The 27514-nt window shown below is 42.2% G+C and overlaps 2 protein-coding genes across 2 annotated transcripts in view; one reads left to right on the top strand and one right to left on the bottom strand.

Moving 5' to 3' along the window:
- Positions 1–27514, bottom strand: part of LOC309504114 (uncharacterized protein) — a 600323-nt gene that overhangs the window by 94013 nt on the left and 478796 nt on the right. The window lies entirely within an intron of this gene.
- LOC309504146 (uncharacterized protein) overlaps positions 9866–27514 on the top strand; it is a 22059-nt gene continuing 4410 nt past the window's right edge. The window contains exon 1 of the mRNA XM_082177188.1: positions 9866–10017. Coding sequence (XP_082033314.1) covers positions 9972–10017 — 46 coding nt within the window. The 5' untranslated portion in view covers positions 9866–9971. The remainder of the gene's footprint in view (positions 10018–27514) is intronic.

Raw genomic sequence — 27514 nt, 5'->3', positions numbered from 1 at the left:
CTTTTATCAGTCCATTTGCCGCTCCCCATCACGCCACATGTACCCCTTTTCTACAGTGCGCACGACCCATGGCTCTCTCTTTGCGAGCCCCACGATCTGAGCCACCCGAACCGCGGGGAGCGCGAGCCTAGCCGGCTTCATCAAATACAGACTCTGATCGGTAGTGCTTCACAGTGGCCGCAAGCCCGGGCGTGCTGCGCTCCCAGGCAGTAAACACACATCTCATGTGTGTCCCCACCCGTAATAAAACGAGGGCAGGGATGCACACACTGCTTAAACTGCTCGCTTGCCATTTCTTTTTACTTTTGATATAATATTCACAAACAACACCAAATGGACAGTTTCACACAACAGAGAGCGCTTGCTGAAGAGCGAAAGCTAACGCTGTTGTGTGCCGGCGTCCCTTTGTAGCTTCCGGGTGTGCCGTCACACACTACGTCATCACGCAACACCAATAGTCAGTTGAAAGGAAATGTTGCAAATGTAACAACTTACAAATTTAAACTTTGACATCATGTTCCTCAATTGTGTCTCCATTGAGTGAAATGCTTTAGATATCCTAGACAAACTTCTGATGATACATTTTCAATTGTTAGTGAAAATAAAAGTGAACATCATCCATTATGATTTTGTTCCAGGACACGTTGATTCAAACTTGGGTAAAAGTTGTTAGACGACGTGCAAATCGTGACAGATGTTTTCTTTAGTAGACGGTTTGTTCATCTACTCATCATCGAAGACATTATACTTGCGGTCGATGCTCAGTGATGCTCATTTTGAGTCCTGCAGTTATAAAAGCAACAAACGGGTGATGAATTAACATTCATAATGTCTTCATGAAAATGTAAAATTGCAGAAGCATTGGTCATAGAAAGTCCATAGCAGGACAGAAAAGACATGTTTGTTTTAGTTATTTTTGTACCTTGTGCTTGTACATTTCCTGTCAATGATGTGATCTTCCTTTTCTCTCAGAAGGTGTGCAATAGTCTTTATATACGGTGAGCACAGACGAGTGTCAGCGGCTCTTCTAGCGATCGTGTGACTGAAGAAACATCTTCTCTCTTCTGCTGGATTACTGGCTCTTCTGGACTCTAGAAATGATGCTCATCTTTGGACTGATGCTGATGCTGAAAACTGCTGCATGTGAGTCGACTTTCAGCTCAAACTCTCTGATGATGAAGCTCTGACATGAAGACACTGTAATATTACTTTAAGAGTTTTTCCATAAACTGCAGGATGTAGTAATTGAGTCTGTTTTAAGTGTTTAAAGCCTGGTTTCACAGACAGGGCTTAGATTAAGCCAGGATTAGGCCTTAGTTCAGATAGGGCGTTTAAGTAACTTTTATAAACGTGCCTTAGGGCCTTTCACACCTACCTTGTTTGGTCCGAGTTTTCTGACTTTTCAGTTTGATCTGAATCAAAATTACAGGTGTGAAACCTCCTCTGGACCACGGTCCAGACCAAACAGACGAAATTTGGTCTGACGAAGAGAGGTAGTCTCAGTCCGGATCAAACTGAACAAAGGTTTGGTTTGTTTCTAGTGTGAAAGCATTTTCACACAGAAAGTTCCGGTGGTTCCCGCGTAGCCTAAACAACTGAAGAAGAATATTTATATGCAGATCTGTCAGTCCTGCCCAGTGTTTCTTCCAGCTGATTCACATGCACACACACACACACACACACACACACACACATATACAGCGGGGGAAATAAGTATTGAACACGTCATCATTTTTCTCAGTAAATATATTTCCAAAGGTGCTATTGACATGACATTTTCACCAGATGTTGGTAACAACCCTGTTACACATCTCATGATGGGTAAAAGCAAAGAGCTGTCTCAAGACCTTCGCAACCTAATTGTTGCAAAACATAATAATGGCATTGGTTATAGGCGCCATTCTAAGCTTCTGAATGGTCCAGTGAGCACTTTTGTGGCCATAATACGGAAGTGGAAAGACAATAATTTCACCATAAATTTGCCTCGACCAGTGCTCCTCGCAAGATTTCTGATAGAGGAGTGAAAAGAATAATCAGAAGAGTTGTCCAAGAGCCAACACCAAGTTGTATGGTGTTTTTAGGGTAATGTGCACTGCCATTTCTCCTCCAAATATGGTGTGTATTATGGCATCCAAACATTTCAATTTTGCTCTCATGTGACCACACTATATTCTCCCAGTATTTCACTGGCTTTTCCAAATGTTGTGCAGCAAACTTTAAATGAGCTTCAACATGCTTTTTCTTCAGTAATGGAGTCTTGCGTGGTGAGCGTGCGTACAGGCCATGGCGGTGGAGTGCATTACTTACTGTTTTCTTTGAGACAACAGTACCTGCTGTCTGCAGGTCTTTTTGAAGCTCTCCACAAGTGATCCTTGGCTCTTGGACAACTTGATTATTCTTTTCACTCCTCTATCAGAAATCTTGCGAGGAGCACTGGTTGAGGCAAATTTATGGTGAAATTATTGTCTTTCCACTTCCGTATTATGGCCCCAAAAGTGCTCACTGGACCATTCAGAAGCTTAGAATGGCGCCTATAACCAATGCCATCATTATGTTTTGCAACAATTAGGTTGCGAAGGTCTTGAGACAGCTCTTTGCTTTTACCCATCATGAGATGTGTCTTGTGTGACACCTTGGCAATGAGACCTTTTTGTAGGCCATCATTTGTAGGCCATCAATTTGGGTTATTAATTTCCACTGACAGGGGGCTGGATTGCTTTTTAATTACTGTAAGTTTTCAGCAGTTGTCTTGGCTTTCCATGCCTTTTTGCGCCTCCCTTTCTTCATGTGTTCAATACTTTTTCCCTGTGTCATTTCACATTATTACACATAACTTAATTTCTGAACTTATTTTTGTTTGTTTCTTTGTATGTATGGCTTACTTGGGTTGTTACCAACATCTGGTGAAAATGTCATGTCACTAGCACCTTTGGAAATATATTTACTGAGAAAAATGATGACGTGTTCAATACTTATTTCCCCCGCTGTATATTTGTCCTGCGTCCTACAGGCGACGATAAAATGTTCACACAACAAGGACGTTCATTTGGCGAATATGAACTAGCCTAGAGTATAGCTGGTGCTGCAGGTCGTAATGCCATAATAATAAAAGTATAGTGGCAAGGCTATGCGTCTGTTCATTCGTCTTGTCAAAGTTTCCCGCCGAATTGACAACACGCTGACGTCAGACGCACGTCCGTTTACAAACCAATCAATGTCAAGATGCAGCCCATATAGATGATGACGACAGGATGCGATAGCTTACGTAATGTAAAGTTCTTTAGTGTGCTCGCATAATTGCAATGTGAAACCGAATGTATAAAATGTATCAAAACATGAACTTTGGTTCCGACCTTGGTAAGGACCTTCAGGTGTGAAAATATACACACTCAAAACCTCATGGAAAACTGATAAAAAATTGATCTCTAGGATCCTATAAAATTCTACGAATGTTCGTGTAATATTTAAATTTATGATAATGTGTGTGTGTGTGTGTGTGTGTGTGTGTGTGTGTGTGTGTGTGTGTGTGTGTGTGTGTGTGTGTGTGTGTGTGTGTGTGTGTTTTGTTCTTCAGGTGTGGAGCGGTTCTGCTGGTTTAATCAGGAACGTCCCTGTTACGTTGCTCTCGGAGACAAACTCAGTCTGATGATGGTGGTGGTGAACACTAGAGAATATGACCTGAAGATACACAAGATAAACTACAACACACAAGATGATGGACTTTGTAAAATAAAGAATGACTGGATAAGAAAGGCTGAATGTGATCTCTTTAATAACAGACATGGTGAAGTGTCAGTCAATAATGGGATTCTGATAATAAACACTGTGATCAGAGCAGATTCAGGGAATTACAGATTAGAACTCTTTAAATCAAACGGCTCAGTGACATCTACAGATCTACAAGTGATTGTTGAAGGTACAGTAACTCTCTCATCAGACTCATTACAATCTCATGTTCTCAAAGATCTCGATTCTCTGTGAAGGTTTTTATTCCTGTAACACACAGTAAACACACTACATACTCCAGTAATAGTGAGAGTAGTGTGGAAGTATGGCATTCTGCTGTAATCTACAAATCAATGTTATTTTAGTTTTTTTTTTTTATAGTTTACAGATTTACTATTTTGTATTAGCTTATAATAATAATTAATCATTTTAGTGCTTCAGCTTAAACTTATTTCAGTGCCAATGCAACATTTCTAATTTTCTTTTAGTTTAAGTTTTTCAACTAATATTTATATTTTAGTTTAGTTTCATCTCAATAAACCCCTTACAAACGTGCAGTGAATGTTGAACAACAATAATCTAGGGCCACCAGTGATCTCTGACCTGAAAAGTGACCTCTGACCCGGCGCATGACGATGTAGGAGTAACATAAGCTCAGCTGAGAGTAGATGGTCTCGCGGTTCAAATAACAAACTCAAGCTCCTTCCACAGCTATACTTCTAATTCATCAGGGTCAGAGGTCACTCTTCCGCTAGGACTAGAGGCTATGGAAGCCAGTGATTATCGTGCATAAAAGTCATAAATATGGATATTTTTCTTATAAAACGCATGGCGTTTAAAATTACTTTTATGATGGATGGAGGCACTTTTTTGGGCTTCAAAATCTCAGGTACCATTCACTGCCATTATAAAGCTGAGAAGAGCCAGGAATTATGTTTATATAACTCCGATTTTGTGTGAAATAACCCCTTAACAGGCTGACTGATATGTTTACTGATTGATTGATTGATTGATTGATTGATTGATTGATTGATTGATTGATTGATTGATTGATTGATTGATTGATTGATTGATTGATTGATGTGTCTGTGTTGTGTTCAGGGTCTGTGTTGTGTCCAGACTGTGTGTTGTGTTCAGAGAGTTCATCATCTGTAGTGCATGTGCTGGTCTGGTGTTTTCAGATGATGGTTCTGTTGGGTCTGTTAGGAGGTTTTCACATCTACATGAGACTCACGTCAGGTCAGACACATTTATCATCATCACTATGGATTTGACATGCAAATATTAAGAGTGTGAATATGATGAGAATCTGATGTTTTTAGGAAAGAAAGAGGAAGATCAAAACGTGTGAATGAGAAGATTTAGAGAAGGACATGAAGACACAGCAGAAGATTGAAGATCTCAGCAGCAGATCTCGTCACATCTATGAGAAATCATTTTACACATCTGGAGTCATGTGGTCTTTTACTGTAGTCTGTTGGCTTTGGCTGAGTCAATATACAGCGTCTGTTTAGATGTTTTAGCTGTTCCTAAAGATTACTTTAATAACATGTTTAGCCACATGCATTTTTCTTCACAAGATCTTTGTCATTATAGAATATTGCTAAACACATCGTTCTTTAAAGATTGTAAATAATCTGTGTTGTAAGATGAACTTTGGTATTGAGTTAAATGAAAATAAAATGCTTTGAAATGAAACTAATTCCAGTCAAACGGCACGTTTTTATTTATTAAAAGGGACAAATCATGAAAATCTGACTTTTTCCATGTTTAAGTGCTATAATCGGGTCCCGGTGTTGTTTCGAATTTCGACCCCCGCAAATTATTACCCCCCTAGCATTGGTAGGTTTAGGATTAGTTGTTGGGGAGGGGTTAGGATTAGGCAATCAGGTACTGACTTCAACGAGGGGGGTAATAATTCGGCACAACACCGGTCCCGGTGGCCGGTGCATGATAATACCTAGAATATCAAAATCGACTGCTGGCGGTAGATCCTTCTGCTATTTAGCACCAAAACTCTGGAACAGTCTTCCTACCATTGTCCGGGAAGCAGACACACTCTGTCAGTTCAAAGCTAGACTAAAAACACATCTCTTTGACCTAGCATACACATAACACATTATAGACTTCTATAATTCAATGTTAGGCTGCATAGATTAGGTCAGCCGGAACCGGGAACACTTCCCATAAATCCTGATGTACTCGTTACATCATAAGAAGAATGGCGTCTACGCTAATTTTAGTCTCTCTGTTTATCCCGAGGTGTACCGCAGTCCGCCGGATCCAGGCCGTATCCAGATCTGATGAAGGACCAGCGCTTGGATGCGACGACAGCGCAGTCCTGAAGTGTCACTAGTCTCACCCTGTGAAGGCCTCCCTCCCCTCTCTACAGATAAAGCGTTGTCGGGATAATTCCGGTTCGCGTGGCTACGTGGAAGCGATAAAAATTCTGTATTATAAATTTTAAGGCCAGACAAGTAGTATGTTGAGGGTTGATGTGTAAGGAAGGACTAAACGCCTGCACACATATATTCAAACGCACATCCCTATAGACTGAACTCGTAATATCACGGTGTTCATCACCGGTTCGCGTTTTTGAAGTTTGCGCAGAAAGAACTTAAGAGTTTTCTGTTTAAACGGTGTCTAAGTTAATAACTAATGATCGTTGCGACGGAAGTGAATCAATCAAACTAACTCTGGACAATAACTTTATTCTAGAGCTGCTAGAGTTCTTACGAGATCAAGAAAATATGATCATATAACACCGATTTTATCATCACTACATTGGTTACCTATAAAGCTCCGTATTAATTATAAGGTATTGCTACTGACTTATAAAGCCCTAAACGGCTTAGCTCCAGTCTATTTAACGGATCTTCTATCGCCCTATAATCCATCGCGCTCTTTAAGATCACTAAATTCAAGGCTTTTGGTCATACCTAGGATATCTAGAACCACCAAAGGAGGGAGAGCATTTTCACATTTGGCTCCAAAACTCTGGAATAGTCTTCCTGATACTGTTCGTTGCTCAGACTCGCTCTCCCAGTTTAAAACTAGATTAAAGTCGCATCTCTTCAGCCAGGCATTCGTATAATCCTACAGTTCAAACTACAATCCGGCCTCTAGTTCATAAATGCCAAAGGAGAACTGGCCCCCGACTGAGCCTGGGTTCTCCCAAGGTTTTTTTTTTTTCTCCATTAGGTCACCTGATGGAGTTTTAGGACACCATTAGGTCACTTGATGGAGTTTTAGGACACCATTAGGTCACTTGATGGAGTTTTAGGACACCATTAGGTCACCTGATGGAGTTTTAGGACACCATTAGGTCACTTGATGGAGTTTTTCGGTTCCTTGCCACTGTTGCCTTTGGCTTGCTCAGTTGGGGATATTTTGGGGATATTTAATTTAATTTTATCAATCAATAAATTCCTCGTGAAACAAACTTTGTTGTATTATTTTAATTTAATACTGTGAAGCTGCTTTGATACAATCTGTATTGTGAAAAGTGCTATACAAATAAACTTGACTTGACTTGACTTGACTTGACCTGCTGTAAAGCCAAAATAATCTCTGTTACTTTAATTTCCTATTATCAATGTAAAGCTGCTTTGGAACAGTCCATATTGTTATAAGCACTGTATAAATGAAGATGACTTGACTTGAATTAACATACATACATAATGTCTACATGAAAATGTAAAATTGCAGAAGCATTAGTCATAGAAAGTCCACAGCAGGACAGAAAAGACATGTTTGTGTTAGTTATTTTTGTTCCTTGTGCTTGTACTTCTCCTTTTCTGTCAGAAAGTGTGCAGTAGTCTTTATATACGAGCCAGTCGTCGATGTAATTTAGTACACGGATGCCCTGGAGCCTCAGCGGGGCCAGGGCTGCATCCATGCACTTGGTGAGTGTGCGAGGGGAGAGTGCAAGGCCAAATGGGAGAACCCGATCTTGGTACGCTTCGCTCCTGAAAGCGAACCTCAGGAACTTCCTGTGGAATGGAAGGATGGAGACGTGAAAGTATGCATCTTTAGATTTATCATGACAAACCAGTCCTCGGACCTGATTTGGCTCACGATAATAGGAATGGTGAGCATCTTGAACCTGTACCTCCTCAGAGACCAATTCAGATGTCTTAGATCTAAAATTGGACGCAACCCTCCATCCTTCTTTGGAACTATGAAGCACCGGCTGTAGAACCCGGACTCTCTGTCTGGTGGAGGAACATACTCTATGGCCTCCTTTGCCAGCAGCGAGTGAACTACCTGTTCTAACACTCGACCCTGCTCTGGGTCCACTGCAGTCCAGATCACCCCGTTGAACTTCGGTGGGCGAACCTGGAACTGTAGCCTGGATGTGATGGGAGTGAAGTATCATAATGGTTATTGAGATGAATGCATTTTTGATCAAGTGTTGGTATTGCCATGCTCGTTTTCCTATAACAGACTATTTCCTATAACAATCCTATGTTGACAGACTAATCAGTGATCCAGCGTGATAGGCTGGTTAGGAAAAAGGTGGAGACTGTTGCCCTTTAAGACCGTGCTTGAGAGACCGAGAGGTGTGTCGTTTGTGACTGCGTCAGTTCACAACGCTGGAAATTGACTAGACTGGGTAGTGGGAATTGCTACCCGGTCATATTGTGAGTACAACACCAGTAACTGATATTTGAAGATCGTCTGATGGATATTGTTGTGATCATTTTACATCTAATTCATAACTAGTAGAGACTAAGAACTAATTGCCAGTACACTAGCCATAGCTCTTGGTTTTTCTTTGTAGTGCTGTGATTTATTTGGGTGGTGGTGTGTATTGGTTGGTGTGGGTATTTGTGTGCACAAGTGAGAGTGGTAGTAGGCTAACATTAGTTTTGTGCTTGCATTGGACTGGAGGTACTGGCAGTTTGTTTCTTATTTTCCCTCCAGTAAACTACTGCCTGGATCTGTGGAGGCCTACGTGCTGTGGGACCAACCCAGGACATTCATTCGTTGACCATAAAGACATACTGGACTGTGCTAAGGACTGCATCTCTTTTTGATAGCTTGTTTTAGTATCTAGGTTATCCTGGTTTTATGGTAATAAAAGATTTTGTAATTTAATCTACTGTTTGAGTGTCAATAGTGTCCAGCCCTCAGTGAGAATAATTGAATTGGGTTAAATTGAGTCCGGGTTTCAGTAATCAACCTAGGTGGCGAAGTCGGCTACTTTATTTATTTGGGTTTAATACCAACAGTATTGCTGGTTTCTGTTATAGAAAGAAGTATTATAAAAACCTTTTATCAGTCCATTTGCCGCTCCCCATCACGCCACATGTACCCCTTTTCTACAGTGCGCACGACCCATGGCTCTCTCTTTGCGAGCCCCACGATCTGAGCCAACCGCGGGGAGCGCGAGCCTAGCCGGCTTCATCAAATACAGACTCTGATCGGTAGTGCTTCACAGTGGCCGCAAGCCCGGGCGTGCTGCGCTCCCAGGCAGTAAACACACATCTCATGTGTGTCCCCTCCCGTAATAAAACGAGGGCAGGGATGCACACACTGCTTAAACTGCTCGCCATTTCTTTTTTCCTTTGATATAATATTCACAAACAACACCAAATAGACAGTTTCACACAACAGAGAGCGCTTGCTGAAGAGCGAAAGCTAACGCTGTTGTGTGCCGGCGTCCCTTTGTAGCTTCCGGGTGTGCCGTCACACACTACGTCATCACGCAACACCAATAGTCAGTTGAAAGGAAATGTTGCAAATGTAACAACTTACAAATTTAAACTTTGACATCATGTTCCTCAATTGTGTCTCCATTGAGTGAAATGCTTTAGATATCCTAGACAAACTTCTGATGATACATTTTCAATTGTTAGTGAAAATAAAAGGGAACATCATCCATTATGATTTTGTTCCAGGACACGTTGATTCAAACTTGGGTAAAAGTTGTTAGACGACGTGCAAATCGTGACAGATGTTTTCTTTAGTAGACGGTTTGTTCATCTACTCATCATCGAAGACATTATACTTGCGGTCGATGCTCAGTGATGAAACGTACATGTTATTTTTTGTGTCCTTGTGCAAGACCTTCAACCAAGTTTTCCAGTAAATGATGTGAACTTCCTTTTCTCTGAGAAAGTGCGCTGTAGTCTTTATATACGGTGAGCACAGACGAGTGTCAGCGGCTCTTCTAGCGATTGTGTGACTGAAGAAACATCTTCTCTCTTCTGCTGGATTACTGGCTCTTCTGGACTCTAGAAATGATGCTCATCTTTGGACTGATGCTGATGCTGAAAACTGCTGCATGTGAGTCGACTTTCAGCTCAAACTCTCTGATGATGAAGCTCTGACATGAAGACACTGTAATATTACTTTAAGAGTTTTTCCATAAACTGCAGGATCTAGTAATTGAGTCTGTTTTAAGTGTTTAAAGCCTGGTTTCACAGACAGGGCTTAGATTAAGCCAGGATTAGGCCTTAGTTCAGATAGGGCGTTTAAGTAACTTTTATTTTTATAAACGTGCCTTAGAAAAAAAAAACTGCAGATGATGTGACCACCATGTGGAGATGCACACCAAAAACTGGTTTTACACATTACTGGTGTGCATCTCCAGAACAATGGCACTGACATATTTAAGACATTTTAGTGCAAGTTGCTCTCAGTTAAAACAGCTGAAACATGCATTCAGATCTCTCTCTCTCTCTCTCTCTCTCTCTCTCTCTCTCTCTCTCTCTCTCTCTCTCTCTCTCTCTCTCTCTCTCTCTCACACACACTCTCTCTCTCTCTCTCTCTCTCTCTCTCTCTCTCACACACACACTCTCTCTCTCTCTCTCTCTCTCTCTCTCACACACACACACACTCTCTATCTCTCTCTCTCTCTCTCTCTCTCTCTCTCTCTCTCTCTACTCTGTTATTCTCTCTTTCGCCAATGGGCCTCATTCACCAACCGTACTTATGAAGAAATGTGTTCTTAAACCCCACTTAAGCATGAAGATTCTGACATTCACTAATGTTTTCTTATCTTGGATTTGTTCTTAGCTAAGAACAAAGTCTACGCACACTCGAGAGCACTCTTACGCACATTTGAGAGATGAAAACCAAATAATTGGTTACTGCATTTTATTTCATTCTACAGTCGTTTACAATGATAGTATTTTACTTTAATGTATTTCTGATAATTTGTTGAAAAAAAAATACTACAATTTACATCAGCAATTAAGCTGATTAAATCAAATATTATGTATATTAGTTTGGTGACTGAACGTCTTTTGGACATTCTCCATCTTTTCTTGCACACGGCCCTGAAGTGTCATGTCCTTATGTGGGAATTTGCGGGAGTTTTCTTATGCTAATTAGGAACAACTGGCACGCGCTTTCAATTACGAAGACGTGGGATTCATCAATCCTAAGAACACAAGTGCGAACAATTCTGTTGTTTAAGAACATGTCATGAATCCGACGTAGACTTTTCTTAGGAAGTTTATTACAGTTTTTCTCGATTGCTTAAACACTATAACCAGGCTTTTGAACTAAAATTTCAAAACCATAATGCCATTTATCAGAAAGCACACCCATTTCACTAAACTATAAACACTATTCCCTGTTTTGACACATGATTCAGATTTGTTGAACTGTCACTGCGAAACTCTACACACAAATCCCTTCATTTCTCATTGCCTACACCATGTTGTCATGTATAAAGCACTAGCATTCAATATTGTTCACTCAAGTCAGCACAGCTTCAGCTCAGTTACACACAAACACTCAAGTGGAAACACTAAGAGTCAAAATTGAACACACATCAATCAGATCCTTCAATAGAGAGATAAAAGGGCCCGAATCAGTTTATTGTGTTTTGGAACAATGGATCCAGAAAGACATGAAGGAAGAGATCGAGGAGTGATAAGGAGGAGGAGGAGGAGGAGGACGAAGGGCAAGGGCAAGAAGACAAGCAGTCTCAGATGAAATTCAAGCCACTCTAGTTGCACATGTCTTTATCAATGGTATGACTATGAGGGAGGCTGGGCTACGAGTAAGGCCAAATTTGAGTCGCTTCACCGTCGCCTCGAGAACCTTCAGGGAGGAGTGGTGGCAAACAAAATTCTATCACTGAATAAAAGACAAACATTTCCAATAGTCTTTGATGAGGTTTATTTTCTTGCAAGAAAAGGCCAGCAGTCGTACAGTCACACAGAGTGACACAGAGTGTGACAGTGAAGGGAGGGCATCCTTTCTCCTTTATAGTCTTGACTCCCAGAAAGTAATCTTTCTAGGCCAATGATGGTATTTCAACCATAATATGTGGAACATTCTTAGACGTGTTCATCATATTGTCTCCTTGAGTGGAGGCCCTCCTGTCACGACCAACACTCTTTACCATTCCAATACAATTCCATATTAGAATAAGGTTTGTGTGTGCTCTTTTACTGTCATATGATGGTCACACACATCTTACTGTAAGAAAATATAAAAACATTTTTAGAGGAGAGAATAATAATAAAAAAAAGTAAAACGGATTTTTTTTTTTTGTTGTTGTTGTTGTTGTTGTTGTTGTGTGTGTGTTGTACTGTGTAGAACATGAATGAATAAAAATGTGCCAATGTATCCATGGGTTGCATCTTTTGTGTTCATCATGTGAAAAGGTTTGAGAGGGGGGGAACCACAAGCAACATAACTGACCAGTTTTGGAAATGTTGTTTTGAATGTATTGCACCAGTGTGTAAGACTATGTTGTAGTGTGTGTGATTTTGAGGGCTTGTGTGTCCTGTCTGAGGGCGAAGTTTGGTTTTTCAGCAAGAGTGAATGGTTTTGAGTCTAGAGCTTCACCTGAAAATAGGATGTTTGGGGAATTGGGTGAGACGTTATGGATTTGTGTTTACAGTTTTGAGAATACGAGGCATAGTTTCAAGAAATGTGTTTAAGCAATCGAGAAAAACTGTAAGTACAAAGTTAAGAAAATTCTTAGGAAGATATTGGTGAATGAGGCCCAATGTTCTTAGAGTATCTTAGTGTACTCCTCAAAGTTACAATATTAGTTTTTAGAAAATATACACACTTAAAACCTCATGGAAAACTGATAAAAAATTGATCTCAAGGAACCTATAAAATTCTACGAATGTTTGTGTAATATTTCAATTTATGATTTTGTGTGTGTGTGTGTGTGTGTGTGTGTGTGTGTGTGTGTGTGTGTGTGCGTGCGTGCGTGCGTGTGTGTGTGTGTGTTTTGTTCTTAAGGTCTGGAGTTTAACTGCAGTTTTCGTCAGTCTGTTACGCTGTTCTCGGAGACAAACTCAGTGTGATGATGGTGGACACTAGTACAAATGACCTGAAGATACGAAAGATAAACTACAACACACAAGAGGATCCAGAATGACAGGATAAGAAAGGATGAATGTGATCTCTTTAATAACAGACATGATGAAGTGTCAGTCAATAATGGGATTCTGATAATAAACACTGTGATCAGAGCAGATTCAGGGAATTACAATTTACAAGCCTTTGACTCACAAGGCCCACAAATATTTAGAGCAGATCTTCAAGTGATTATTGAAGGTACAGTAACTCTCTCATCAGACTCATTACAATCTCATGTTCTCAAAGATCTCGATTCTCTGTGAAGGTTTTTATTCCTGTAACACACAGTAAACACACTACATACTCCAGTAATAGTGAGAGTAGTGTGGAAGTATGGCATTCTGCTGTAATCTACAAATCAGTGTTATTTAGTTTTTTTTTTTATAGTTTACAGTTTTACTATTTTGTATTAGCTTATAATTAATCATTATAGTGCTTCAGCTTAAATTTAGTTCAGTTTAGTGCCAATGCAACATTTAAAATGTTCTTTTAGTTTTTCAACTAATATTTATATTTTATTTTAGTTTCATTTCAATTAACCCCTTACTTTACGCCAGAACTAGAGTTGAAGCCAGTGATTATTGTGCATAAAGTTATAAATTTGGATATTTTTCTTATAAAAACGCATGGCCTTGCTTCAGAAGGCCTTTTGAGCCGTATAGATCACTGTTATGATGGATGGAGGGTTTTTTGGGCTTCAAAATCTCAGGTACCATTCACTGCCATTATAGAGCTGGGAAGAGCCAGGAATTATGTTTATATAACTCCGATTTTGGGTGAACTAACTCCTTAACAGGCTGACTGATATGTTTATTGATTGATTGATTGATTGATTGATTGATTGATTGATTGACAGATTGATGTGTCTGTGTTGTGTTCAGGGTCTGTGTTGTGTTCAGACTGTGTGTTGTGTTCAGAGAGTTCAGTGAACCCTGTAGTGCATGTGCTGGTCTGGTGTTGTCAGATGATGGTTCTGTTGGGTCTGTTAGGAGGTTTTCACATCTACATGAGACTCACGTCAGGTCAGACACATTTATCATCATCACTATGGATTTGACATGCAAATATTAAGAGTGTGAATATGATGAGAATCTGATGTTTTTAGGAAAGAAACAGGAAGATCAAAACGTGCGAATGAGAAGATTTAGAGAAGGACATGAAGACACAGCAGAAGATTGAAGATCTCAGCAGCAGATCTCGTCACATCTATGAGAAATCATTTTACACATCTGGAGTCATGTGGTCTTTTACTGTAGTCTGTTGGCTTTGGCTGAGTCAATATACAGCGTCTGTTTAGATGTTTTAGCTGTTCCTAAAGATTACTTTAATAACATGTTTTGCCACATGCATTTTTCTTCACAAGATCTTTGTCATTATAGAATATTGCTAAACACATCGTTCTTTAAAGATTGTAAATAATCTGTGTTGAATTTAAGATGAACTTTGGTATTGAGTTAAATGAAAATAAAATGCTTTGAAATGAAACTATTTCCAGTCAAACGCCACATGTTTTTATTTATTATATAGGGACATATCATGAAAATCTGACTTTTTCCGTGTTTAAGTGCTATAATGCATGCTGGGAGCTTGTAAACATATCAGCAACAGTTTGTTTAGACGACTGGGGGGATTATTATTAGTTTCTCATTCGTTTTTCGAATGCGCGTTGTTGTCTTTGGAGCTCTATCGATTTGATTTATAATTCTTGATTTTTCTCTTTAAACTCACTTAAAACAAACATTTTCTACTTTTCCTCACTGAGAAGCACTACTGCTCAAACCTCTTAGTTACAACGCAGACTGTTGAGCAGACGCGTCTCAAGCCTTTAGTGATCCAACTCCGGATACTCTTATAGGTTACTCCAGTGGATCACGGCTGAACGCGTCTTCTCCACACTCACTTACAAACAAACATTTTTTCGCCTATCGTGCGTCTACTCTACACCCTTACCACTAAAAAGACGGATTATATCCAAGACTTCAGTCATAAATTAGTATTAATATTGATAGCATTACTGGTAGCTTCGTTGCTAACTCACTGTCCATCTGTTAAAATGGCGAATATATCAGATGTAAGTAGTCTACCTTTTGGTGCAGGTGAGGACACATTTGAGCTGCACGCACTGCAGTCTGAGCTGGAAGCTGTTGAGAAACAGATCCACGACCTTTTATTGAGACAGGCCGAGCTGAGAGACCGGTGTTTAGCTCTTGAAACATCACGCGCCGATGTACACAAATCAGTGTTTAACGTTACTAACCCGCTGACTCCGACCGCGTCTACTCCGTGCGTTCCTCAGCATCGGTCGCGATCAGCCATGGTCTCGTTCACTCCGGCTCCAACACGCCACCACGAAGCCTGGGTGGTTCCGCAGCGGAAGACGCGAGTCAGGTCTAGACCAAGACTCTCTCCGACCCTCCCGGTTTTCGAGTTATCCACACAAAACCGCTTCTCCCCTCTACGCGAAACAGAACACTATGCTGTGATCATCGGCGATTCCATCGTTCGGCACGTACACGCTACGTTAGGTAAAAGTAAGGTGCACAGTCACTGCTTTCCTGGTGCTCGTGTTTCTGAAATCGCTGCTCGCGTTCCCGAGATCCTGAACGGTGACGAGCGCGTCGGAACTGTGGTCCTGCACGCGGGAGTGAACGACATCAGGCTGCGCCAGATGGAGGTTCTGAAGAAAGACTTCAGGAGCCTGATCGATACGGTACGCAGCACATCGCCTGAAACAACGATCATTGTGTCAGGACCGCTTCCCACGTACCGACTAGGGCATGAAAAGTTCAGCAGATTATTTGCTCTGAATGAATGGTTAATGTCATGGTGCAATGAGCAGAAACTGCTCTTTGTAAATAATTGGAATCTGTTTTGGGAGCGTCCTAGGCTTTTCCGTGCTGATGGCTTACACCCAAGCAAATTCGGAGCAGATCTTCTGTCGGATAACATCTCAAAAATGTTAAATACCGTTTGACTAGTAACCAAAAGTCCAAATCATAGTCTCTGCTGCACCAATTTAACTGATATAAATACTAGTGTAGAACGTTGCATAGAAACCGTGTCTATTCCTTGTTTAGTGAGATCAAATAATAAATCTACTGCAGGATCTAGGAAAAATCTAATTGTTATTAAAACTATTAAAACTAAAACTAAATGTTGCTATTAGTAAACAAAAACAATTTCTAAAGCTAGGTCTTCTAAACATTAGATCACTCACACCTAAGGCAGTTATTGTAAATGAAATAGTCACAGATAATAGCTTCGACGTACTTTGCCTTACTGAAACCTGGCTTAAACCAAATGATTATTTCGGTCTAAATGAGTCTACTCCTCCTGGATACTGTTATAAGCATGAGCCCCGTCTGATTGGTCGTGGCGGCGGTGTTGCAACAATCTATAGAGATATTCTCAATGTTACTCAGAAAACGGGTTATACGTTTATTTCATTTGAAGTACTTGTACTAAATGTTACGATCTTAGGAGTTGCGTTTACAGATTCATTAAATTAATTTGGGGTCAAGCAAAACGTCACCGGACCAACTCATCGTCTTAATCATACACTCGATTTAATTATATCACATGGAACCGATCCAACCGATATAGATATCATTCCACAAAGTGATGATGTCACTGATCACTACATGGTAACTTGCATATTACGTACTGCTGTAATATGTCATGCAGCGCCGCGTTATCAACCAGGCAGAACAATCCTCCCATCCACCATAGATAATTTCTCAAATTGCTTATCTAATCTGTCTCAGCTGCTGCCTGAACCCAAACAAACAGATGAACTAGAAGAACTAACTAGCACTATGAGCACCATTCTCTCTGGAACAATGGATGTGGTTGCACCTATTAAATTAAAAAAGGTCAGAGAGAAAAATAAAGCACCATGGTATAACAATACTACGCATGTTTTAAAGAGAGAAACGCGTATTTTAGAGCGTAAATGGAAACAAACTAATTTAGAGGTCTTTAGAATCGCGTGGAAAGACAGTATGTCACGTTATAAAAAGGCCCTAAAAGCGGCCAGGGCTGAGCACCTCCGCAAACTAATAGAAAACAACCAAAACAATCCAAGGTTTTTATTTAACACCGTGGCTAGACTAACAAATAAACAGACGTCACCCGAACAAAATATCCCGTTACAGTTCAGTAGTAATGATTTCATGAACTTCTTCACTGAGAAAATAGAAAGCATCAGAACCACAATTGTAAACGTTCAATCTTCAATTGCGCCTTATAATTCAGCTTCAATTATCACCCCGCAAGAACAATTACAGTGCTTTACAACTATAGAACAAAAAGAGTTAAATAAACGTATCACTTCATCTAAAACAACAACATGTTTATTAGATCCTAGACCAACTAAACTACTGAAAGAAGTGTTACCTGTAGTGGAAGAGCCTCTCCTCAATATTATTAACTCGTCTTTATCTTTAGGTCATGTTCCAAGAACATTTAAACTGGCAGTTATAAAACCTCTCATTAAGAAACCACAATTAGATCATAATAATCTAGCAAATTATAGACCCATTTCAAATCTTCCATTTTGTCTAAAATATTAGAAAAAGTGGTGTCCGCTCAACTGGGCTCTTTCTTGCAACAAAATGATATCTATGAAAAGTTTCAGTCTGGATTCAGACCGCATCATAGCACTGAAACTGCACTTGTTAAAATCACAAATGATTTACTTTTAGCTTCTGACCAAGGCTGTATCTCAATACTAGTTTTACTTGATCTTAGTGCTGCGTTCGATACTATAGATCACACATTACTCTTAGATCGACTACAAAATTATACTGGTGTTCAAGGACAAGCACTAAGCTGGTTCAAATCATACCTATCTGACCGCTACCATTTTGTCTATTTAAATGGAGAAAAATCGATCATAACTCCAGTAAACTATGGAGTGCCGCAGGGATCTGTGTTAGGCCCTCTGTTATTCTCAATATATATGATGCCACTTGGAAATATTATAAGGAAACATGGAATTAGTTTCCATTGTTATGCTGATGACACTCAGATATATATTTCATCACGGCCGGATGAAAACGCTAAATTTTCCAAATTGACAGAGTGTGTTAAAGATATAAAAGATTGGATGACGCATAATTTTCTTTTATTAAATCCAGACAAGACAGAGGTAATACTTATCGGTTAAAAAAACCCGCCCACAAAACCTCGCACAATACAACTTTAACATCATAGGATGTCCTGTTACTTTATCCTCTACAGTAAAAGACCTGGGTGTTATACTCGATTGCAACCTGTCTTTTGAAAATCATATTTCATATGTTACAAAAACAGCCTTTTTCCACCTTAGAAACATTGCTAAGCTACGTAACATGCTATCAGTTTCTGATGCAGAAAAGTTAGTTCACGCATTCATGACCTCGAGACTGGATTACTGTAATGCTTTATTAGCTGGTTGTCCTGCATCCTCAATAAACAAGCTACAGTTAGTCCAAAATGCCGCCGCTAGAGTTATTACGAGATCAAGAAAATATGATCATATAACACCGATTTTATCATCATTGGTTACCTATAAAGTTCCGTATTAATTACAAGGTATTGCTACTGACTTATAAAGCCCTAAACGGCTTAGCTCCAGTCTATTTAACGGATCTTCTATCGCCCTATAATCCATCGCGCTCTTTAAGATCACTAAATTCAAGGCTTTTGGTCATACCTAGGATATCCAGAACCACCAAAGGAGGGAGAGCATTTTCACATTTGGCTCCAAAACTCTGGAATAGTCTTCCTGATACTGTTCGTTGCTCTGACTCGCTCTCCCAGTTTAAAACTAGATTAAAGTCGCATCTCTTCAGCCAGGCATTCATATAATATTTTTAATCTTACAGTTCAAACTACAATCAGGTCTCTAGCTCATAAATGCCAGAGGAGAACTGGCCCCCGACTGAGCCTGGGTTCTCCCAAGGTTTTTTTTTTTTTTTTCTCCATTAGGTCACCTGATGGAGTTTTAGGACACCATTAGGTCACTTGATGGAGTTTTAGGACACCATTAGGTCACTTGATGGAGTTTTAGGACACCATTAGGTCACTTGGAGTTTTAGGACACCATTAGGTCACTTGATGGAGTTTTTTCGGTTCCTTGCCACTGTTGCCTTTGGCTTGCTCAGTTGGGGATATTTTGGGGATATTTAATTTAATTTTATCAATCAATGAATTCCACTAGAAACAAACCTTGTTGTATTATTTTAATTTAATACTGTGAAGCTGCTTTGATACAATCTGTATTGAGAAAAGCGCTATACAAATATACTTGACTTGACTTGACTATAATCGGGTCCCGGTGCTTCTACCAACCCAGAAAACGTGAAAAGTGAAACCCAGTAACTTTGTTTTGGTGAGCCTTTCTCTGCAAGCTAGCATGTCAAAAAATAATCCGATGAGACTTCGCTCCCCTTCTGATGTATGAAGAGGATCTTATTATAATATTACCGGCCCTTAATAAACCTGTTGCAAATGGACCTGATTCTGATGATTCATTACAGAAGACTTCGCCATAACAAGGTTCAGCAACTATGTCTTCATTAACTACTGCGTTCTCTGCCCAGGTTAGCCAACTCGCCGCTCATCACCACCAACTGAATCGCCTTACCTCATTGACAGGAGTTGGTGAAAGCCATTCAGACCCTGCAAACTCCCGCTCCAAGCCCGTCTCCGCAGCAAACCCAACTGTCCGCACTGCCGAGACCCAGCCTTCCGCGAGCGCGAGTCCCTGCCTCGCACTTCCGGAGAAGTTTGATGGAGATTCCAGAAAATGCAAGGGTTCTACTCTAGGAAACTCAACGCCGCAGAGAGAAATTACGACGTGGGAGATCGTGAGCTTTTGGCTATGAAGGCCGCCTTCGAGGAGTGGCGGCACTGGTTGGAGGGAACCACACATCCCTTCACTGTGCACACCGATCACAAGAATCTGGAATACCTCCGCACCGCCAAGAGGTTGAACCCTAGACAAGCTCGTTGGTTCCTTTTCTTCACTCGTTTCCAGTTCACTGTCACCTATCGTCCCGGGTCTAAAAACACAAAAGCCGATGCCCTGTCCTGACAGTACGACCCTGAACCAACCTCCTACGCTCCCGATACGGTCCTGAGCCCCGACCTCATCCTTGGTCCCATTCAATGGGATATTGAGACAGAGCTCGAACAGGCCATTCAACGGTGCCAGATCTGCAACACCCAAAAATCATCCCGTTTGTTACCCGCCGGTCTACTCAGCCACTTCCTATACCGCAACGCCCCTGGTCCCACATCGCCATCGATTTCATTACTGACTTACCCTCCTCCAATGGCCACACCACCATCCTCACTGTCGTGGATAGGTTCTCCAAGGCCTGTCGCCTCATTCCTCTAGCCAAGCTCCCCACCGCTCTGCAAACGGCTGAACAACTTTGCAACCTGGTGTTCAGGTTTTACGGCCTACCTGAGGATATCGTCTCCGACAGGGGACCCCAATTCACCTCCCGAGTCTGGTCGGCCTTCTTCAGAACACTTCTTCAAGTCAACGTGAGTCCCACATCTGGATATCATCCCCAAGCCAACGGGCAGGTCGAATGCCTAAACCAAGAGATAATCAGGTTCCTCCAGACCTACTGTCATCACCATCAAGAGGATTGGAGTTGATACTTGATCTGGGCTGAGTACGCCTAAAACTCCATTCAGAAACACTCCACTGGTTTGACACCCTTCCAATGTATCTTAGGCTTCCAACCTCCCCTGTTCCCGTGGTCCGGCGAACCAATAAATGTACCTGCCGTGGACGACTGGCTGCGGCGCAGCGGGGAAAATGGAACCTGACCCACACACATCTCCAACGTGCAGTCCGCCACTACAAGAGACCGGCTGACCGCCGTCGCCGACCTGGTCCAGAATACCAACCCGGACAATGGGTGTGGTTGTCCACTCGAGACCTACGCCTTCAGCTCCCCTGTAAGAAGCTCAGCCCAAGGTACGTGGGTCCATTCAAAATCCTTCGTCAAATCACTCCAGTATCTTACCGTCTTGCCCTGCCTAACCATTCCCGTATTGCTCCCACCTTCCATGTGTCACTACTCAAACCTGCTGCTGACCGCTCTGAGCGAGGAGAGGTCCCAGGAGCCGAGCCCCCTACCCATTCTGGTGGAAGGCGAGGAGGCCTATCGAGTACACCAGCTACTGGATTCCAGGCGTCGGGGTAACACACTTCAATACCTGGTCGATTGGTAGGGTTTCGGTCCAGAGGAACGTTTGTGGGTCAACGCCAGGGACATACTGGACCCTACTCTCAACATTGAGTTCCACCAAAACCACCCGAACAAACCTGCTCCCCGACCACGTGGTAGACCCCGACGCCGTCAGCATCCTTGCGCCAGGAGTCGCTCGCAGGGAGGGGGCTCTGTCACGATCACTGACTCCATGACCTCCCTCTCTGGCCGCCAGAGGGCGCCGTCACCCGAATACTGACTTTCCCTTTACGAACTGCATCTCCCATAGTACATCATTCCTGGACTAATCCCGCATCCACCTGCCATCACTGATCACTCACGCACCTGCATCTCGTTTCCACACACACATAGAAACCATGCTCACATTACAACCAGTGCAAAGTCTTGTTTTGCTGTAGTGAACATTTCTGAGTGTTTCTCCCGTGTTTCTGCCTACCTGTGTTTGACCCCATCTGATCTGATCTTCTCGTTGCCTGCCGCCTGCCTATTGACCCTCTGCCTTGTATCTGGACACTGTTTTGCTTGCTGCCTGCCTCTGAACCCTTGCCTGGATTACCACCTCGTCTTTGCCTGCCCTGCTCTGTCCATTCTGCCCGTGCCTGACCTTTTCCTGTCTACTATTCTATTAATAAACCTGTTGCAAATGGACCTGACTGATTCTGATGATTCATTACAGTTAGGCTGTGAGTGTGTGTTTATTGGACGTTTGCTGCTCTGGTCGTCCCTCAGGATGTGGAGAGATGCTACAAATCTTGCTGCTATATTGGAGCATTTGGCTTATTCGCCAAGAATGAATCTGAGTTTTTGAGGTGTTAAAAGGTGTTTGAGGTGTTTCAGGTGTTAAATTATGGTAATATTGGTCTCTGATGTGTTTATATTTTGGGCATTCTGTGAGGAAGTGCAGCTCGGTCTCCGTCACTCCCAGGATGCAGTGCGAGCAGAGTCTGTCCTCACGGGAGAGCCAGGTCTGTCTGCGCCGGCCAGTCTCTATGGCCAGACTGTGCTCGCGCACACACTCTCTATGGCCAGACTGTATGCTCGCACACACTCTCTATGGCCAGACTACACACACACACACACTCACTCACTCTCTATGGCCAGACTGTATGCTCGCGCACACACACACTCTTTATGGCCAGACTGTATGCTCGCGCACACACACACACACACACACTCACACTCACTCTATGGCCAGACTGTGCTCGCTGAGTCTCTCTCTCACACATACACACACACACACACACACACTCTCTCTCTATGGCCAGACTGTGCTTGCTGAGTCTCTCTCTCTCTCTCTCTCTCTCTCTCTCTCTCTCTCTCTCTCTCTCTCTCTCTCACACACACATGTTTTGATTGATCTTTTTATGGCATAGAAAGCCCTTTGAGCTTTCTCTTTGAGTTCATTCACAGCCAAAGTTAAGTTACCAGTTGGAGTTATTTTCAGGCCGAGGTAAGTGTAGGTTTTTGTGCTCTCAATGGTTCTGTTTGATAGTGTGAATGTGTGTTTTGGTCCCTGAGATCTGGAGCGTTTCTGGAACATCATGACTCTAGTTTTCTGGAGGTTGACAGTCAGGGCCCAGGACTGACAGTAATCCTCCAGCAGATCCAGGCTGTCCTGAAGCCCCTCTTTAGTGGGTGACCTTGAAAGGGAGCATGTTCTAACCAAGCGGCAACCTCCCTGTCTCTCTCTTGAAACCAACACGGAAGTGAATTAAACGGCAATTCATCGACTGGCCACTTGAGGCTGGCTGCAAAAGTGAGTCAAATCTGCATCCCCCCCATGTTGAAATGCCCAACTTTACAGCAGAAAAAAACATGTTTACAGCCTGGAGCAAAAAGTGGCTTTGGTCTATACAACTAATTTTGCCCTTCATGACGACTGTGAGGGGGGTGAATTGTTTTATAACTCGTCTGTTTAAATTATATTAAGCCTTAAAGTTCTGCATAATTAAGGGTGTGTCCACTTTTGAGTGACTGGTGGATTCCCGCTGCTGTGGTCATTAGTCATCATTAGCCGTTTGTCTGCTGTCTGTTAGCCGTCACGTTACCTCAGCCAATTGTCTGACTGTAAAAATAAATCAATTCGGGAGTGACGCGCTGCCAAGATGGCGACGGTCGGCTACGCTCACTTTAGACTTCAAAAACGGTCTTCAGAAACCTACGGGTGACGTCACGGACACTACCTCCATATTTTTTTACAGTCTATGGTTCTAACGTATTGGCTAATTGGTTGATGTAAATGTTGAAGAGGGTGGGGCTTAAACTGCAGCCCTGTCTCACTCCGTGCCCCTGAGGGAAAAATTCGGTTCATTGGTTTCCAATTTTAACATCATGTACATCGATTTGATCAAATCATAGAATTTCCCCCCTATTCCACTGTCGATAAGTTTTAGGTATAATCCTTCATGCCAGATTGAATCAAATGCTTTCTTGAAATCAATGAAACAAGCAAAAATGTGTCCTTTGTTTTGATGTACATATTTGTCAATTAGTGTTTGTAATGTAAAAATGTGATCGGATGTGCGACATGGAGTTTAAGATGCTGCAGAGAACCTTCCCCAGGGTACTGTTCACACAGATGCCTCGGTAGTTGTTGGGGTCTAGTTTGTCTCCGCTCTTGTGGATGGGGCTGATGAGGCCCTTGTTCCAGATCTCAGGGAAGAACCCTACACACAGAACATCACTGAACAGTTTTAGCAAGGCCAGTTTGAAGCTTTGGTCTGTGTGTTTCAGCATCTCGTTCAGGATGCTTCAACACCACTTTCTTGGGCTCAGGGACTCCTAATTTTTCTTCCAATTCTTTCATTGTTATGGGGAAATCTAAAGGGTTTTGATTTGCTTTAATTGATCTTTCCAAATTGTCTAGTGTATGAATTATTTCATTTTGATTATAATTTTGAATTTCAGTTGGGCTGTATAATTCTTGGAAGTGGTTTTTCCACTTCTCCCCGTCTTGGATTGCCAGAACTTCTTGATTTGGTGAGTTCGTTCAAATTTGTACTCAAATTTGTGTGAGTTTATAGATTTTTCAATTTCTTCAAACTGGTTTTGCAAAAACTGTGCTTTTTTTCCGCCGGAGTGTGGCTTTATATTGTTTTAGTGCCTCACAATAAAGAAGGCGGAGGTCCGGATTATCTGGTTGTCTGTGTTTTTGATTTGATAAATTTCTGAGGTTTTTTCTCAGAGCCTTACAGTCCAAATCAAACCATGTGTCAGTATCGAAATATTTTTTCTTTGGTTTAACAATTGTCAAATTACTTCTTTGTGCTGTTGTGTAGAATATGTTGATTAGGTCTTGTACTTCCTGATTGATGCCGAATTGATTTTTAGGGTATACCTGTATTTGGAATGAATGTATGAGGGATTGTATTTCTGAGGATTCAACAGCAGTGCGGTAATTACTGGCACTGTTTTCAGTCCATTTGAAAGACATTATTTTGTTCATTTGATATGGGGTCCTAATTGGTTTGGGTGATGTTTCAGATTGCTTTATATAGAGGATGATTTGGCTGTGGTCTGAGAAAGGTTTCAGGGGTTTGACTGTGAATGCTCTCAAAGAGGAAAGGTCTAGATCTGTGATGGTATAGTCTACACTGCTGTTCCCAAGAGCTGAGCTGTAGGTGTATCGGCCGAGCGAGTCTCCTCGCAGTCTTCCGTCGATGATGTACAGAGCCAGGTTTCATGTAAGACGATGAAATCAGAATTTCTACTTTTTAGTCCAAAGAACCCTTGAATATTCCACGTAGAAAAACTAAGTGATTTCAATCTAAACTGTGGTGGGTCTGCTCCTCCGCTGACAGCTCGGGCATAGCTCGGTCTGCTCCTCCACTGACAGCTCGGGCGTAGCTCGGTCTGCTCCCCCGCTGACAGCTCGGCCGTAGCTCAGTCTGCTCCCCCGCTGACAGCTCGGCCGTAGCTCGGTCTGCTCCTCCACTGACAGCTCGGGCGTAGCTCGGTCTGCTCCCCCGCTGACAGCTCGGCCGTAGCTCAGTCTGCTCCCCCGCCGACAGCTCGGCCGTAGCTCGGTCTGCTCCTCCGCTGACAGCTCGGGCGTAGCTCGGTCTGCTCCTCCGCTGACAGCTCGGGCATAGCTCGGTCTGCTCCTCCGCTGACAGCTCGGGCGTAGCTCGGTCTGCTCCTCCGCTGACAGCTCGGCCGTAGCTCGGTCTGCTCCTCCGCTGACAGCTCGGCCGTAGCTCGGTCTGCCTGGCTGGGCCGGGTTCTTCTGTGGACGGGCTTCAGCTGCTGGAGCTGTGGGGCTGTTGTAGGACAGTCTGTAGGGGTCCTGTCTGGGTGCTGGAGCTCTGGGTGGTGCTCTGGGTAGTGCTCCGGTCGGGGCTCTAGATAAGCTGTGGGCAGGGATGTAGTTTGCTGAAGTGTGTCTCGATGGATTGACTGGGTTAGGGCTGGTTCTGCTCCACCTGGGACTGGTCTGGTTGGTCCTGTTTAGAGTGACATCTTTGAGTCTCTTTGCGAGGATATGTACCAGGTTCTTAGACATTCAGTGTCCAGGTCTGGATGGTGGCCAAGTGGATGTTGGGCAGGAGGGCACAATGTCTAGAGATGCTGGAGTTTGTTCTATTAATTGTGTTGGGATGGAAATCTTTCCTCTGAAGTAAAGTGGACAGGATGATTTTGGAGTTGGGGAAGGTTTTTCTAGCTTTTTCCACGACAGCTCTGAGGGAGTCAGACACTCGGTCCTGCTGGCTCCGCAGGTCGTTGGTGTCCGTGTGGATAATGATGTGGCTGGGTCGGCCTAGCTGGGACTCTGTCAGGAGCTCCAGGGCTTTGTCAGTGGTGGGACACCAGAGTTTAACAGCTCTGTGCTGGGGGAAAAGTTTCTTTACATCAATGAATTTGCCATTTGAATTGATGAGTAGAGCTATTTTAGGTTCCTCTGTGGTTGGTGCTGGGCTGCTGTGAGACGAGGGCTGCTGTGCTGAGGAGCCTGACAGGGGGCGCTGTGACGGCTGTGAGCGGTCTGGGTCGGGTCTCTCTGCGCTGATGGGTGGATGTTGACTCCCTGTGTTCGGCGACTCTGGGTGACTCAGGTCATCTGCGTAGAGAAGACACTTGATCTCGATCTCTCTCTCTCTCTCTCTCTCTCTCTCTCTCTTTCTCTCTCTATATATTAGGGCTGGGTATTGTTAGGAATTTCACAATTCGATTCGATTTCGATTCTTGAGGCTTCGATTCGATTCGATTTCGATTCGATTCGATATTGATTTATTAGCTTCGATATCGATTCAATAATAAGTAAATACACAAGTAATTAAGTACCTGAGTATATTTTTAAATAATGTGTGCAGTATTAATGTTTAAGAACAAATTGACCCCAGTATGTTTCCTGTCATGGTTTATTTAGCAGAACAAACTGTACAATATTGTACATGTGTTGAATACAAAACACAACTGTAACAAACAGGTGCTTTATTAACACCACTAAAGTGCATGTAACTGTAAGTAGTAGAAAGATTTCTTTCTTCCTATACATTCAAGTTATAAAATAAATGTAAACATAAGCACAAAATGTGCATACTCATAAAAAAAAGTGCAACCATAGATATTATAACATTACAAAGTGCTATTTTGTCAACACAATAAATAACACTGCCAATTAAAAGTTCCTATTTTTGCCCTTCGAAATATTATGATAGTTAAAAGACATGGCTACAAGTGAGACTGTGTATCGTGATTCTGTACTATTCTGCTAGTTGAAAATGTATTATGCAGTAACATAATATTACTCTGAGAGAGTGTGTGTGGTGATTTGTGCATACATGTCAGCGCGGCATCGTTCGTAGAGAGCTTATTCAGTCCATTTAAAATTCTGATTTTGGCCGCCTCTCAAATGGGTTAAACCATAGATATATTGCCTATGAAGTTCAAGTAAATGCGCTAGAAAATCCGCGCTTATTCAAGGATGTGCATTTATTGCATGAACGGAGAAAGCGCCGACGCCTGCATGATTTCATCTGACGGTAGCATATTATAATCTATCTGTTCCGTGAGAGCAGAACGAACGGGCCTTTATTGACGTTTTTAAATCTGAAAACTCCAAAAAGCAACGGAATTGTCAGACATCCATTAGTGCATGTTCACAGAGGAAAACAACTGAAATACAGCGCTGGTTGTTCTCTCGAACGATACTCGACGACAACGACAAAATCCTAAGCCGTGGGCGAAGTAACGTTAATGGGTGTATTAAATTGTAT

This window comes from Leuciscus leuciscus, assembly GCF_965113295.1.
Source record: "Leuciscus leuciscus genome assembly, chromosome: 8".
NCBI classification, from domain to species: Eukaryota; Metazoa; Chordata; class Actinopteri; order Cypriniformes; family Leuciscidae; genus Leuciscus; species Leuciscus leuciscus.
Note: the sequence above shows the minus strand (reverse complement) of the source record. Positions and strands in the feature narration are given on the sequence as shown.